At 41.4% G+C, this 17,960-nt stretch overlaps 1 protein-coding gene across 1 annotated transcript in view; it reads right to left on the reverse strand.

Moving 5' to 3' along the window:
• The window catches only part of GALNT17 (polypeptide N-acetylgalactosaminyltransferase 17), a 433,146-nt gene that overhangs the window by 269,363 nt on the left and 145,823 nt on the right, over positions 1-17,960 (reverse strand). Inside the window, exon 2 of the mRNA XM_041750030.1 lies at positions 10,936-11,119. Coding sequence (XP_041605964.1) covers positions 10,936-11,119 — 184 coding nt within the window. The remainder of the gene's footprint in view (positions 1-10,935; positions 11,120-17,960) is intronic.

The raw sequence follows: 17,960 nt of genomic DNA on the forward strand, positions 1-17,960 counted from the left end.
CACAACTTCAGACGGGAGACTCTGTAGAGCCCAGCAACCTACATTTTTTTTTTTGCAAGCTCTGAAGAACTCACTTTGAAAAATACTCTAAAATACGCTTTTGAATATTCAGTGCTATTCATGGAAAAATTATTTTAATATGCGGTGGAAAGAAATCATTTTGATTTGTGAAAAAATAAGAACAGCTGATCCTTGAATTGTTTGAAATGGGTTCAAGCACATTTGAACTGTGGGATTCCCTTACATGCAGATTTTTTACAGAACAGTACTGTGATTGTGTTTTCTCTTTTTTGTGATTTTCTTACTAACATCTGCTTTTCTCCAGCTTACTTTATTGTTAAGAATGCAGTGTAAAATACACAGAGCATACAAAATATGTGTTAATCAGCTGTTTATATTACTTGTTAGTTTTCCGGTTGACAGTACGCTATCAGTAGTTAAGATTTTAGGGAGTCAAAAGTTATAGGCAGATTTTCGCCAGCAAGGGATCAGCACCCCTAATCTTCATGGATCCCCCTTCAAAGGCCAACTGTATACTCTTTTTTGTCTGACAGCTATTGATGATTGCAAAGCAGAAGCAGGAGACTGCTGATCTCATCCCACCAGCTTCTGCTTGACCTCCGGGCTCCCCGAACACCCAACTGATCTTCTGTAAGAGGCAGGCTGCTGTGGATCCCGAAGTGGAGCCTACTGATCCAGCTCGGAAGAGCCTGAAGAAGTGACATGCCCTACCCAGGAGCTCATCACATAGCCTGGCATCTGTCTTGAGCTGGGTCCCCTGGATTTCTGTGCCGACTTGCCGGCAAGAGAATACTCATTAGCCTAGATTTGAGTTTTCCATATTAGCGACACACATCTGTGCCCTACCCATCACGTAGATACTTCCCTAAAGATTCCACCGTTATATGCAAGGCGTTTGAAGTATGTACAATGAAGGATCTTTAAGAAATAACTGCAGCTAATATGTATTGATTGGGTATCATTAATGTATGAGAAAGGCTGAGACTACTGCCTGGTACACCAGCCTATGCAGCTCCTAGGAAATAATCGATTTACTCCCGACAACAATTCCCTGAAGTAAATACCAACACATCAGCATTTTGCATATTAGGCCCTGAAAGGTTAAATAGCTTGCCCATGGTTGCAGAGCTAGTAAGAAGCAAAGCTAGGATTGGAACTCAGATTTCCAAGTCCATGCTTTTGACCTATCTGAAAAAACTCTCTCATTAAGGTTTTTAAGTGACGTAGACATGCTCTTCAGACCTAAGGAACCCACAAAGGTGCAATCAACATTCACCCACAGATATGATCAGATATTAAAGTACAGGTACTGCCATCTGCCTACTTCCCATGACTGTGGGTGAGGGCCAGCTCTAGCAGAAGTTCCATCCTCTTGGTAATGCTTCTGGGTGAAATCAATTTGATGGTAAGACATTTCCTGAACTTGTTAGTATTGTACTATTTACTCTTTCCGAGTTTTACAAACAAATACTGTATCCCGCAAGAGTCTTCAACTATATCACTCTACCTATGAGAAGGTCTTAATAGACAATAGTTCATCAAATTCAAAGTAGAGCCCCTTTGGTGATGGAATTCAGTTATAGGAAAGGGTAAAAAGGATGAAGAGAAGCAAACAAAGGAGTGAGTATACACACACACACACACACGCACACACACGCACACGCACACACATGCACACACACACACACAATTCCCCAAAGAAACTGTCTTGTTTCTAAGACTCAGAATTTCTCTTCCGGGCTCCAGCACTTACCAGCTGTGTGACCTCAGGCAGGTTGCTCAACGTCTCCTAACCCCCCTCACCTCATTTATAAAACAGAGATGGGAGCAGTTACTTCAGAGAGCAGTTAAATTTAAACAAGATCAATAAAACATGCAGCACAGTGACAAAACATAAAAGGCAGTCAATAAAAGGGAATAATTATTGTGGTCAGTGATTCAGAGATACTCCTAAGCATGTACCGACTTACAATGTCGACCAACAAGTATTTATGGGACAGTTGCCCTCTGTGCCCACATCTGTGAAAGACAAAGTTTAACACATGCTCCTTGACCTTCTTTTTGAGGTACTTCTGCTCTACTGGAAAACTAACCTATGAGACACAGGATATCAATCATCAGAAGAATGATTCAGAAAAAAAATAAAAGCCCAGTCACAAATTCAATAATCAGATTCCACGGGAGATGGAAAACTTAATCGGGTAATTATAATACCATAACTCACATACACACATGGACTCAACCTAAGATACCCACTGGACTTGGATGATTCTCCAATCTCCATAGTCAGCCTGGAAATCCCTCCTGAGCTCCATACCCAAAGGCGCAGTGATCTGATCCACTGGACATGACACGAAGATGGTCCACAGACGTTGCAAGCAGTGTGTGCCCAATGCAGATGTTATTGGAAGATAACAGGTTAGAATTTGTGGCAACAAAGCAAAAAGGGGACCTTCTGAGTGAAGCAAAATGAATTCCAAAGAAACCTGAGGTCTGGATTTATAAGCAAGAGGCCAAAGGAGAAATTGAAGATAACAGCAGTAGAAACTGCCCATAAATTACTAACACGATCTGGGAGGAGGAAGGCAGCCATAAAAAGGATCTCAGTGGTGGCTTTAAATGAGCACAGATGGATCTGTGTGCTGCTGGACAGTGCCACCCCCATATTACCAGATCACCGGGTGAGCAGATCATTAATGTGCCACAATAGGATGTAGAATGGCGTATCTCTGCAAGGGATGGGAGTGGGTTTTATTTGTTTGTTTTTAAGATTTTATTCATTTATTCATGAGAGACACAAAGAGAGAGGGAGAGACACAGTCAGAGGGAGAAACAGGCTTCCTGCAGGGAATCTGATACAGGGAACTTGATGCGGGGAGCCCAGTGCAGGACTTGATCCTAGGACCCCAGGATCATGACCTGGGCCGAAGGCAGACACTCAATCACTGAGCCACCCAGGCATCTTAGGAGTGGGGTTTCTAAAGCCCTATCTGGCTTCCAGTGTCACCAAATGTCACCTCTTCATTCGCACACACCTCGTCACATAATGAATAAAGCCAGACAGATTCGTCTCATGTGGTTGCCTCAGGAAAATTATAACTAAGGGGAAACCTGGACAAGCAAAACTGCCACCTTCCACACAAAGCCTGGGCCTCTGCAGGACTCTCCCAGTTAATGAAATCACTTCACTCTGTCTCCCAAGCTAGAAACTTCTGATTGCACCCACTTCATCCATATCCAATTATTCGCCTCATCTGGCTGAGTCTCAGAAAGTTTTTCTTGAATCTAGCCCGTCCACTCCAACCCTTAGTCCTTGGTTTGCTACAGAGAAGCCATTTCCATAAAAATGGTACATTAATAATAAAATGCTCACTCTATTATTAGAGTAATAACATCCTCTCCATCAGGCGATGCCTAGCACTCAGTTGGCACTCAACAAACGCTGAGTGGATGGAGAAGAGACTAAATCTGTTTAACCAGCCTGCCGCCAGCCTCCATCTGTTCTGGCCTAGCCTACGCATTCCTCCCACAGTTAATCATTATCTCTTTTGTCAGCAAAGGGATCATACCAATAGTACCATCTTGCCCCAATCCTTCATTGGCGTCCACTGATGATGAGAAAGTCCCCTCCGGAACCCAGGCTGGCGCATGAGGCACCTCCCAACCTGGCCACCTGCTTCCCCTTGGATCTCTCCTTCCATAATTCCCTCTAGAAAGTCTGCTCCCGCTAGAAGCTTGTGTGCTGTTCCCCTCACCCCCAAATCCAAGAACCTGTCCATCCTCTGGCACAGGCTGTTCTCTTTGAAATGCCCTGCCTTCTCCCTGCAGGAGCAATCCCTGCTCCAAGGCTTCCTCCATGCTGCCCCCTGACCCTGGTGAACTCCTCTGCCTCCTGCCCCCCACCACATGCTCCAATTTCCTACATGGCCAAGTGCACCTGGCTCCTCCCCACGCTGCCAGCACACTGCCTGGCCAATTGGAGACTTCGCTCAAAAATCATTTTTTAATAATTTATTTAAAAACAAAGAAAGAAAGGGAAAAAAACCTAATAGAGACCAGGGGAACAGCATACAGCTTAGAAAATAAGCCTAGATATAGAAAACATATAAACTGCATCACAGCCAGGATCTCCAAATGAAAGAGTTATTTACAGATTTTCTTTTGGAAAAAGCTGCTTTGAAAAAAAAATGGAGAGACATTTTAAACAAAAGATACATACCTTGTACCATATGCCAAAATAAACTCTAGATGGATGAAGGAGCAAAAAACAAGAGTCACGGAAAAGCAACATGAACAGAATAGAATATTTATAAGTATTTCTGAGGGACGATATCTTTCTCGGCTTTAAAGCAGTGAAGAAATGAAATTGGCAAGATTGACAGTATGGGATTCATAGAAATTTAAACTATCTGTCCAGTGGAAGAAAAAAGCCTCACACAATTGAAACGGAAAACAACATTTTGGAATCCATTTTCGTGAAATATGACAAGCAAGTGTTAATCCCACTACTATCTAAAAATTCACTCACGTCTATAAGAAAAACAATTTTCTTAAGAGTAGCATGATAATAACGTGGTAAGAATTAAAGCAACATAAGGTTCTGCACAAAATTGTGATGAAACAACTGATTTGAATCCTCTACACTTGGGAAGGCTTTTGGGGAGCTTCCCAAAAAAGGATCAAAAAGGATGGATGATCGGGGATACTTCCTCTTGGGCTTGGACTGCACGGGAGAAAGGAAGCTACCCTGGCCCCAGACAGGTACCTCCCTTCACATCCTCAGGGCTCAAATATCAAAGAAGTAGCTTCCACATGCATGTCCTTTGTCACTCTTCAATGGCAAGGGTTAATCTGCAATTAGCGAAGGTTAATTCAGTAACTTTTGTGGTGGAGCCCAGACTTTACAGTGGTGCCTCTGGTTACCATATCTGGACTGTGGGCAATCTCCCAAATTCATCTCCAATTCCACCTTCCAATGTATCCTCCAGACAGCTGCCAGGATAATCTAAAAAGGCAAATGTGGTCATGTATGTCATCCAACCTACCTGTTCTTTTCTTCTCCACCTCTTTCTGCTACCATACTTCCACCTTTCCTGGGCAGCCTTGATTTTTTTTGTGTAGGTTTATGCTTATTGCTTAGTTAAACTTTTGTGTTGTGAAAACAAAACATGCACTTTCCCATCTCATTTCTGTAATCTCCACATGCCTAAATCACGATGATGCCTCTATTTCTTGACATTTAAATTTGCCACATTTGCAACTGGTTTTTCTGTTTCTAAGGATAAAGATTTAATGGTCTTTTTTTTTTTTTTTAAAGATTTTTATTTATTCATGAGAGACACAGAGAGAGGCAGAGACACAGGCACAAGGAGAAGTAGTTTCCTTAGGAGGAGCCTGATGCGGGAGTCAATCCCAGGATCCGGGGATCACGACCTTAGCCAAAGGCAGAAGCTCAACCACTGAGCCACCCGGGTGCCCAAGATTTAATGGTCTTATACTCCCCATACCTCACACACACATTTTGCCTTCCTCCTTCTTCCAACACAGCCATATCATAATTTGCAGGTAAGTAAATATCCAATATTTACATTTGTGTGACTCTATTGTGCCCAGTTGAGCCAGAGTATAGAAAATTACAATTCCTTTCTTGAGAAACTCTTGGATTTTTCTTGTGGCTAACTATTGCTTTGCTTTGTCAGAAGCTTCTTTTTCCCTTTCTGTTTCTATCACTAATTGAAGTCCCAAACTTTCCTAAAGAATGGTTTTTAAAAATCTTGCGAAGCCAAGGGAAAACAAATAAACAAGTGGAACTACATCAAACTAAAAAGCTTCTCCACAGCCAAAAAAAAAAAAAAAATCACAAAATAAAAAGGCAACCTACTGAATGGAAGAAAATATTTTTAAGTCATATATCTGATAAGGGATTCATATCAAAATTTATCAAGAACTCAGACAACCTGATAAAAAAAAATCAAACGATCCAATTAGAAAGTGGGCAGAAGATCTAAGCAGACATCTTTCCAAAGAAGACATACAGATGGCCAAAAGGTACATGAAAAGATGCTCCCCATCACTAATCACAAAGGAAATGCAAATCAAAATGGCAAGAGACCATCTCACACCTGACTGATATCAAAAACACAAGAAACAAGTGTTAGCAAGGACATGGAGAAAAGGGAATCTTTGTGCACTGTTGGTGGGAATGCAAATTGGTGCAGCCACTGTTGAAGACAGTATGAAAATTCTTCAAAAAAGTAAAAAATAGAACTACCATATGACCCAGCAATCCCATTTTGGGGTATTTATCCAAAACAATTAAAGTACTAATTCAAAAAGATATATGCACCCCCATGCTCATTGCAGTATTATTCACAAAACCCAAGAAATGGAAACAATCTAAGTGTCCATCACTGGATGAGTGAATAAAGAAAATATCACACACACACACACACACACACACACAATGGCTACTATTCCACTATTTAAAAAAAATGAAATCCTGCCATTTGTGACAATGTGGATGGAACCTGAGGGCATTAGGATAAGCGAAATAAGTCAAACAGAGAAAGACAAATACTGTATGACTTCACTTATATGTGGAAGCTAAAAACAAACAAAATAAGTTCAATGCTACTGAGAACAGATTGGTAGTTGCCAGAGGCAGGTGGGGTTGGGAGGAGGCCAAACGGGTGAAAGGGGTCAAAAGGAAGAAACTTCCAGTTATATAAAATAAGTAAGTCCTGGGGCTGTCAAATACAGCATGGTGACTATAGTTAAAAATACTGTATCACCCGTATGAGAGTTACTAAGATAGTAGATTTCAAAAGTTCTCATTATGAGAAAAAACAACCTGCAACTATGTGTACTGACAGACATTAACTAGACTTATGGTGATAACTCAACAGTATTATACAAACATCGAATCATTATGTTGCACACTTGAAACTAATATAAGGTTGTGTGTCAATTATGTGTCAATAATAATAATAATAATAATTCTTAATGTAGTCAAAAACACTAGGTAATAAAATAATTCTATCCCCTGGCCTCCTTTGGAGACATACCTCCAAAGCCCTCCATCCCCCTGTTCCAGTGTGGAATGGTGGTTCTCCTGGCCAGCTACATAGCTGTCACCCTGAAATGTGACCCTGGAACATCCCTTTATTGGCTTTTTGGGATCTGCCTTTTGTACTCTCCTGTTTGGGTCCCCTGTTTCTTCAATACTATTATTCTCTTTCTTACTTTACCCCCTTGTTTTACTGGAGCACTTCCTTGAGTAGCTTCCTGAAAACAGATGCAGGAGAGGTGCACGTGGAGGCCCTGCTTAAATGTATTTACTGATTCTGAATTTTTATATTGACTTTTTTTTTTTAATTTTGAGGATCAGGGGTGCCTGGGTGGCTCAGCTGGTTCAGTGTCTGTCTCTTGATTTCAGCTCAGGTCACAATCTTGGGATCCTGAGATCCAACCCTGTGTTGGGCTCTGTGCTCAGTGGGGAATCTGCTTGAGATGCTCTCTCTCTCTCTCTCTCTCTCTCTTCCTCTGTTCCTCCCTCCACTCACACACTGACTCTCTGTCTTTATCTTTAAAAAATAAATAAATCAGTAAAATCTGAAGACCTAACTGCCTTTATGAAATGATTCACAAATCAGGCGGCATCTCAGCTGGAAAACAGTAGTGTGCTCTGAGGAGTTGCATAAAAAGATTCACATTTCATGTGGGTTTAATTTCTCTTTTCATTCATTCTGTAGACCCAGGGGAGGACCTCCTAATCTGAAAGCTCATGTCCTACGGGCCTGGGAAATTGTGCTCCATCATTGGTCTGTCAATTTTCTTCTTTCCATTTTCTCTGTTCTCTTTCTGATATTCTTATTAGTTAATGTTGAATCTGCTGGACTGACCTCCTGCTTTATTTTTTGTCCTATTTTTCATTTTTTTTCCATCTGTCAGTTCTTCTCAATGCTATCTTCCACTCTTTTATTAATGTATTCCTATCTTATTTTTAACTTGCAAGTCTTCTTTTTTACTTTATTTTTACTTTTCTTTATTACTTTATTTTTATTTAAATTCAACTTGCCAACATATAGTATAATGTCCAGTGCTCATCCCATCAAGTGCCCTCCTCAGTGCCCAACACCCAGTTCCCCCAAGCCCCCGCCCACCTCCTCTCCTGTAACCCTTAGTTTCTTTCCCAGAGTTAGGAGTCTCTCATGGTTTGTCTCCCTCTCTAACTTACTTGGTTCTTATTTGGTGAATAAAATAAGACATTCCATAACCTAACTCACTAATTATAGTTTTAAAGTTCACAGTCCCCTCCTCCCCTACGTACCTTTTCTATTGTTGCTGCTGTTGTTAAGATCTTTTGTAACTGAGACACTTTGAGATGTCCAGGGATCCTGGCTCTTCTGTCTTATTTCAGAGGGAGACAGGTACATGGAGACAAATGGAGCTTTACAACAGGCTTGCCTTACTAAGAGTGAGCAGAACTCAGACATTTGGGAAGGAAGCCAATGATCACATCTATTGGCTTTTTCTGAGGCTGGTTTCTTCAGAAGAGATCCCCTCCACATGCTGATTATAGGGGTGTGAAAGCCTGGGAGGTAATGATGGTGAGGGTGCCCCAGATGTCACGCAGCCTTACCCTCTGTCCTAGGCTACATCTTATGAGCTCTAGCCCGGAATTCACCTTTTCCTGAGAGTGCCTCTCCCAAACTCTGCCAGGTAGGGAAGGGTAGCCCCTGGCTGTGCGCTGCTAGAGAAAGAAAGCGTCTGCAATGCTTCCTTTCAAATCCACTTCCCAGCCATTGGAAATAGCCAGAACCTCCAATGCCCAGGTCCCTGAGGTTCTGAGGTGTGACGAGGCTGCCTGCATTCTTCAGCTCTTCCCACCACTGCCCACCACATGCAGGAGGTTGGGTCCTAGCTTCACCTACTCTGTCATCAGTACCATTCATTCATCCCCTCTCTTTCCATCTGCCCAAATTCTGTGGGTGTTTCTTCCCTGCTATCATTCCCTAACCTGTTCAGTTGTCCGTTGTAGATCACCATCCTCTCCAGCTCTTTCCTGCCATCTTAGTGAAGTTCCAAGAGGGGTCAGATACAAGGGGTCTGTTGAAGAAACCATGCTAATGTACAGAGCACTGGGAGCCATAGCTCCTCACCCCTCTCAGCACACCATGCTTTTGTTTGCTCCCAACTCTGCTCTTGCTGTTCCCCCGTCTGGTCCATTTCTTTGCTTCTTCTTTTGTCCATTTCCCAACCCATGGTGACACTTAAAGCTCAGGTTCAGGCATCATCTCCAGCAGGAAACCTTCCAGATCCTCCCCGCACAGCCTGTATATATCTCTGGCTTGACACACACCACATAGACCACTGTGTTGAATCAATCTGCCTATAAGTCTGCCTCTCTCCCTGGATAACAAGTAAGTAGGCAAGGACTGTGTCTTCTCCCATGTTCTGCCTCTAGTGTGTGAAAAACCATCTGGCATCTTAATAGGTGCTCACTGATATGTGTTCAACTGACCCACTTCCAGTTAAGTTCCATGTTAGAAACATTTTCATTCTCAAAGGAAGGCCAAAAAAAAAAAAAAAAAAAAAAAAAGGCTCTGTTTATTTGCCAACGTCCAAATAAGAAAGGCTAATCAGAGAGCACCAGGAAACGAAAACAGCCAGATGTGTTTGAGAGCAAAAGTCCAAGAACACAAAATAGCTTCCAACAGGGGTGATGTATGTTTTCTGAGCGATTCAAAATGAATATATGTTTATTAGGCAGAGAGAGACTTAACAGGTTTCTCAGCTAATGCTGCAATTTTAAATCCATTTAAGATAATTTTCTTTATCTTGAATCTATTTTTCTCAGTAACCAGGATACTTAACTGATTTATACAAAATCCATTTGAAAAAGAAATAATCTCTTCTAAGCAAGGGCACAGTCTAAATGGGGAAAAAAAGAGACACTACAAATCTAACACAAAACAAAGAATCTGTTAAGCCAACGTGGATGCTTGCCTAGAAACACGCTTTCTTCTAGCATCTTAATTCCATGACCCATCCCTCTTCTCTACTTCCCAAGTAGAAAAAAAAATAATTCTTAAATCTGAGCTCATAGAACAAAGACGTTTCATGAGACAACCAAGACACAAACACAAGTGGTTAAAAGGAAAGGCTGAAACAAAACAGGGAAAGTTGAAACAATCATAGAATGCCCTTTCTCACCCATCAGCTTGGCAGAGCATTTCTGAAACTGAGTGTGGATTGCCATAAACGTTCTGGAGGACAGTATCCCAACATGTGTCTAGAGCTTCCAGAAGTATCCCTATGACGTGGTATAAGGCTTACACTTTTAGAAGTGTGGGTTGAGAAAGTAAATACCAAATCACTACACATGAGGATGTGAGTGGGAAGATATTCATCAAATTGTTATTTATAATGATGACAAACCAACAATAACCTAAATTTCCAACAACGGAAATAATGATCAAAATGGTCATGACAATCATCATCAATCATAATTAATGACATCAGAAAGTGTTCATGAAATAATATTAAATGAAAAGAGGATACAAACAATGCATTGGGGTGCATGCTCATACTCTATAGAAAATCAACTCAAACACAAGATGCTGAGATTTAACTGACTGCTGTCTCTCAGTAATGAGATCATGGGCTTTTTATTTCTTACTTAAAACTTTTATATAGAGAACTTTCCCATGCGTTTCTGGATTACTTTTATGGCAATAAATACAATATTTAGATCATATTTCATAATCCCCGGTACTAGGTTTGTTGACCGTGAAGGAGACTGAGACAGAAGCCCCTGTACTAGTGACAAGATACATGAGAACATGTCACAGACTCGGGGCTGCACCCATCACATGACAGCAAGCCACTCTGAATGACTCAATTAGAACTTACTTGGTGGGACGATAATCCGGAATGGAACGATCCAGTGAAATTTTTTCACTGAGGTAGGAATTGTAGCCATACTTCTCATGGGGGCCCTTGGCTTTCTCCTCTTCAGCCGGGGACAGGGTAGCAGGAAGGCCCCCTTTGCCCCGCCCACCATAACCTTCGATGAGCCCAAGGGATTTGGATAAGCCTAGAAAAAGGAAGGAAAAAGAATAATTTGAAAATCACCACATCAGGATATGGCACTCAAGCTCAGATACAGCTTCAGCGGAAATTCTAACGTTACCTGTCACAGGTAATTGGGTCCTCAATCTGTCATTCCAGGTATAGGCCCTGAACCCATTCATCCTACATAAGGTCAGGGTCACCGAGATTAAGTCTAATTCCCAGTAAGGAGCCTCTCCCTCCTCTGGGGGAACTCAGTGGGCAGGGATTTAGAAACAGGAGAGATTACTGAAACTGGAAGAAATGCAGACCAAGAAGGTCACACAGGATGGGACAAAAGTGGAGCCATCGGCGTGCCTACATGCCTTTCTCCACGGGACACTTCCACAAGCTCCGCACACAACACACAAGAAGGACAGCCGGTACCTGGAACCGCCAAACCACAGGTGTCTTTACTTCATTTGAACAGAGAATGACATACAGATGGATTCTATCACAAGTTTAAAGTAACAACCTGACACCATTCTTTACCTAATGGTTTTACTTAAATTTCATCTAAACGGCAAAAGGAAATACAATATGCTTAAGAATAAATCATAGAGGGAAAAAAAAACCATAAGGGTGATAACCATGCCAAGCAGAGTAGGAGGCCTCTGTAACAAGCCTCCCTGAGCAATTGGGAGTTCCCAGCAAGGTGGCAGCTTTATACCTACTGTTCCATTATACGATAAACAGCTTGATGGGCAATTTTGAAATCCAAGAGTTATGGGAAGTTTTACTTCTTGGCTAGAAAACTTTTGTTGTTAAGGGCTCTCACTCCCTTTTGCCATTTCAAATGCTTAAGCTACTCAGTACACACTCAGACATGTGTGTATACACATACACATGCACACACACACACACACACACACACTTTACATCCACACAAGTCCCATTGCTGCTCCTGGCAGGAAGAACACGGAGCAGAGATGTGAACAGTGCCCTCAGCTTTCATGATGGGCAGCCCACAGAGCTGAGGATGATTCAAACCTCCCAGGAAGGCATCTCCAGACCAGCCAAAGGCCAAAAAATCTGCTCCAGTGGCAGAACAGGGCTCTATCACACAATGGCAAGACTTGACCGCTTCTCTGAAAACAGAAAGCTATTTTCTGTTATGTCAAGATCCAGCAAAGGTCGAGCAAGCATCCCAGAGTTGCTCTCAAGTGAACATCATTTTTCCACCTGAGAATCATTTCCACTGTCCACTGTGAGCTTTAGGAACCCTGACATTTCTGCCTGCCATTATCCCCATCAAGGCACCATCAAGTGAGCATTAGATTATTCCAACATTTCCCACCTGTTTCCTGGGCTTTGAACCCTCATCCCACTTCAACGTGCCACAAACACCCCAATAACCTCACTTTTACAATGCTCAAAAATCTTTAAGAACCCTTCCCATGTCACAAACACCTGTGCTGGGTTTTAAAATCTCTTGTCATAGAACGTTACTGGTACAAATGTAAGATGGTGCAAGGACCTGGGGAAATGGTTTTGGCAGTTCTTCAAATCCTAAGCATCATTTTATCACATGACTCAGCAACTCCATTCCTGCGTATATACCCAAGACAAATGAAAAGATCTGCCCACACAAAAACTGGCACGGAAATGTTCACAGGAGCATTATTCATATTAGCTGAATGTCTATCAACTGACAAATGAATAAACAAAATGTCAAACCATACCATCAGATATTATTTCGCAACAAAAAAGAAGGAATTAGTGATATACACTAGGACATGAACAAACTTTGAAACATGCTAAGTAAACAATGCTGGTCAGGAAAGACCACATATCATATGATTCTATTTATATGAAATGTACAGTATAGACAAATCTCACAGAAAGTAGATCAGTGCCTGTTTCAGGCTGAGGAGATTGGGGAGGGAAATGGGGATGGTGATGATAATGTCTTGGAGTTAGACTGTAGTGTTATGTGCATAACCTTGTGAATACACTAAAAACCACTATATTGCACACTTTTTAGGTGGAAGAATGATATGGTATGTGGAAAATCTCAATAAAGCTACAAAAGAAAACCCACTGGTGATAGACAATTCTGTTTCCAACAAGATGAGAGGTTAAACAACATGAAAAGTTTCCAGTAAACTGAATAAAAAACTTTTACAATATTTTATAATACTTTAGAGACATAGCTGAGCTTACAAGAAAGAAAAGCAAACTCCCAGAGGTAAGCTACAATCAGAGTTGAGACTATATCTGCTGGTTGGAGAGAAGGATGGATTGCTTGTTAACTAAAGGTGACTGTAGGGCAGCCCAGGTGGCTCAGTGGTTTAGTGCTGCCTTCAGCCCAGGGCCTGATCCTGGAGTCCCAGGATCGAGTCCCACATCGGGCTCTTTGCACGGAGCCTGCTTCTCCCTCTGCCTGTATCTCTGCCTCTTTCTCTGTGTCTCTCAGGAATAAATAAATAAAATCTTAAAAAAAAAAGAAAGGACTGTAGCGCTCCACCATGCACAGGATATAAGATATTTTGTATGCCTTAAATGTTTAATAATACTTAATTATGAAGGTACTGGGGTGAGTAGTGGACCCCTGTCTACCCTAAACTTGTGAATACAACTTTATTTGGAAATAGGATCATTGCATATATAATCAAATTAAGATTACTAGTATCATCATAAGAAGAGAGATATAGAGATACAGATACACAGAGGGAAGAAGTCCATCAGACAAAAGAGGCAGATATTGGAGGATACAAATGCAAGCCAAGGAATGCCAAGGACTACTATCAATTCCCAGAAGTTAGAAAGAAGCAAAGAAGGATTCTTCCCTAGAGCCTCCAGAGGGAGAATGGCTTGGCCAACACCTTGATTCCAAACTTTCAGCCTCCAGCAGCGTGAGAGAACAAATTTCTGTTGTGTTAAGCCACCAAGACTGATCATTTGTTACAGCAGCTTTGGGAAACTAATGCAATGAATTTAAAAAAAAAAAAAAAAAAAAAACGAGTGGAAATGGATGGAGAAAATACATACTAGGAAAATACTAACCAAAAAAATTTTAAAAGCTGGGCTGGTTCTATTACTATCAAATAAAACAGACTAAGGCAAACAGTTCTATGGGGATAAATAGTAATAATAAATAAATATATTTAATAACAATAAACATGGAACATAATCACATCACCTAATTATAAAACTAACAATCCATCTAATAACAGGAAGCTATTAAAAATTATGTACTACCATGCACCTAACAACATAGCTTCAAATTATATAAAGCAAAAGCCAGTCGCATCATAAGGAGAAATCAACAAATGCACAACCACCGTGGGAAATATGAACACATCTCTCAGTACAGAACAACTGAACAACAGTATCAACAAACAACTTAATGGACCTTGCACCTGACTTTCTAGTAAGTACATATTTTCTACAGGGGCATATGGAACATATTCACGATTGACAGGCCACAAAGCCTCAACCTATCTTCAGTTCATCTTTAAACATAAAATAATAATAACAAGAAGAATAAACCAGAAACCAGTAATAAAAATACCACAAAGAACCTGCACATGTTGGCAATTTAAAGACTTCTAAAACAAATAATTAATTGCAGTGCCATCAGAAGACACACACAAAGGATAGAATATGAAATAGTACATGTCAAAATGGATAGGAGAGTGCTAAAATGATATTTGGAAGGAGCTATATCACCTTCAGTGCACATACGGGGGAAGGGTAAGCATCTAAACTGATAATTAATGCAGTAAGTATCTAACATAAGCAGTTAGAAAAACAGAGGAAACCCAAAGAAAGCAACAATAAACAAAAGAACAAAAATGAATGACTACACACAGGCACAAAAGAAAGACAGTAAGGAAGGAAGGATAAAGTGAGAGGGAGGGAGAGATGGAGGGAAAGAGGAAGGAAGACAAGAAGGAAGGAAAGGAGGGAAAGAAAAAAAAAGAAAGGAAGGCAGGGTGGGAAGTGGGGAAGGAGGGAGGGAGGGAAGGGAGAGGAGTAAACTTAAAGAAAATAAAAGGTGTGTGGAGGGGGGAGTAACCTCAGCAAGACTAGACCAGGACAGATAATAGGTAGGTAGGTAGATAGGTACGTAGATGGACAGATAGGTAAGTGGGTGGACCAATGGATAGATGGGTGAGTGGGTGGATGGATGGAGAGATGATAGATAGATAGATAGATAGATAGATAGATAGATAGATAGATATGGGATCCCTGGGTGGCGCAGCGGTTTAGCGCCTGCCTTTGGCCCAGGGCACGATCCTGGAGACACGGGATCAAGTCCCACATAGGGCTCCCGGTGCATTGAGCCTGCTTCTCCCTCTGCCTATGTCTCTGCGTCTCAATCTCTCTCTCTCTGTGACTATCATAAATAAATAAAAATTAAAAAAAGATAGATAGAGAGAGCTAGAGAGAGAGAAGGTACTGTACCCTTTATTTATCTGTTCATCACAGCAGACACAGTACCTAGAGCCCACGATACTTTTAGGGGCCCAGGAAAATGTTTAAAGTTCTTTTAAAATCAGAACAACATAGTCATAAAATGTAATTCTTAATACCGTTTTTTAATGGAGGAAGAAACCCACCAAAGCCAAAGTCATTATGCGGCCCTCCTTCCCTTGAGGTTAGACTCTTCTCTGTAAGTGACAGGTGCCTAAAGCATAAAGAAGGAAAGTTACAGATCTGATGAATGACTTATACATTTTACCTAGAAGGTGGATTGCACAGGGACAGACCCCAGGCACTAGCAGTAATGACAGCCACCATTTTTGGAGGAGCTCTACTGCATGCTGGGGACCCTGCTAAGTGCTTTACATGTAGTGTATTATTGTTCTATCAACTCTCTTGACAACCTCATGAGGAAGGTATTATTTCTATCTGTTTGACAGATGAGGACACTGAGTCTGAGAACTTAGTAACTTTGTCAAGGTTCCTTGGCTGGTATAGAAAAACAGACTAGGATTCTGGATATAGTTGGAGACACAAAGCAGGACAAAATCTGGCCTCTGTGACAGTAAGGAGGCCAGTTCCAGGGCTCTTGCAGCAGCTGACAAGAGACGATAGGGGCCTCATTTTAAGACAGTGGTGATAGTGTCCAAAAGGAGAGAAGAGATTAGAGAAGTATTTTAAGAGATAGCATCCCAAGGCAGAGACAGATAAGTGTTAGGGTGGGAGGAAGCAGGAAGAAGTGAGTGAGCCTGGCTTCCAGAGTGATGAGCAGGTGGGAACAGCGCTCCCAAAGATGGGGCATTCAGAAGAGGGTTTGAGAAGATGAGGTCATGTGGTCTACAGGGCACCCCTGGGACGTTCCGATAGAGTCAGATGTCCAGTGGGGAGCTGAAACACACAAGAATGGAAGTTCAGATGGAAGATAAAGCCCAAAATATGAGCCTGGAAGCCACAGCCTGACAGGGGCTATAGCCATGAGAGAGGGCAGGGGTGGCAGGCTCGGGCAGAGGTCAAGCAGCAAGGAGAAAGACAGACAATGCTCAGGGATTTCACTGTATCTAGAGTAGGAACTGCATTCTTCAAGGCTTCTATCTTCTCCACTTTATACTCAGGTTCTCTCACTGAATCTACACATGAAGCTCAAGACTTCAAGGAACCACGACTTAAAGGAACGAATATCTCAGTATGAACCAAGTGGTTACACTTCTGCTTGTCTTTATAGATCCATTCGACCACCTTCTCTCTACCAATTAATGATCACTGTTTAGGCTTTAATTTTCTTAATGGTTTTATATCCATTTATGTATTAAACAGACAAGGCTGACATTACCAGGATCACTTTAGAGATAAAGAAATGGAGACTCAGATGATTAATTATTTGACCTTCCAAAAATAAAGGAAATGGAAGAAAACATTCCTTCCAACCTCCAACACACACACACACACACACACACACACACACACACACACACACACGTTCTATCCAGAAAATTATTTAGGAAGAAAGAATCCAGGGGTGCCTTGCTGGCTCAGTTGGTTAAGCATCTGCCTTCAGCTCAGGTCATGATCCCAGGGGTCCTGGGATGGATCCCCACATCAGATTCCCAGCTCAGGGAGGAGCCTGCTTCTCCCTTTCCTACTCCTGTCACTTGTGCTCACTTGCTCTCTCTCTCTCAAATAAATACATAAAAGCTTTAAAAAAAAAAAAAAGGGAAGAAAGAATCCAGCATGGAAAACATGATGGTGGTAAGCTAACGGTAGCAAACTCATTAAGAAGATACTATACAACAATGAAAACAAATAGCTTGCCAATAAATGGGTGAATCTCAGAGACATGATGCCAAATGAAAAGCAAGCAGTAAACATGCAAATAATTCCATTTATACAAAGTTTTGAAAGCTAATCAAAACAGTTCAGAGGTATAAACTTATGTAGTGAAACCAGAAACAACTGCAGAAAAGAGACACAAAGGACCTCAAATGTCCTGGTAACATTCCATTGGAAAGCTACTAGGATTCATTCATTCATTCATTCAACTCTATAATAATTTTTTAGAGAATTATTACCTGACATGTAGGTGATATATGTGTACGGTATTTTGCATTACAGATAAGATCATGCAAGGAGTACTGACAGTGGGTTTTTTTCTGTTGTTTTGTACACTTTGGCTCCCTGGCTTTTCCCTTTTTATCACTAGTCACAAATTCTTCCTTCCCTGGTTTTCCTGCCAGCCTGGAGCCCACAAGTCAAGGAAGGAGACTACTGGAATGGGACATGATTGACCAGTTTTAGTAGAAAACATCTTATTCTTCCTCTAATTTCATCATTTTGGTTCGTTAACACATCTTTTCCTTCCCTTGGTGACAAAGGACTCCTTTTGTCCGTTAAATGCCATCTTG

Source organism: Vulpes lagopus, chromosome 3, assembly GCF_018345385.1.
Source record: "Vulpes lagopus strain Blue_001 chromosome 3, ASM1834538v1, whole genome shotgun sequence".
In the NCBI taxonomy this organism is placed as follows: Eukaryota; Metazoa; Chordata; class Mammalia; order Carnivora; family Canidae; genus Vulpes; species Vulpes lagopus.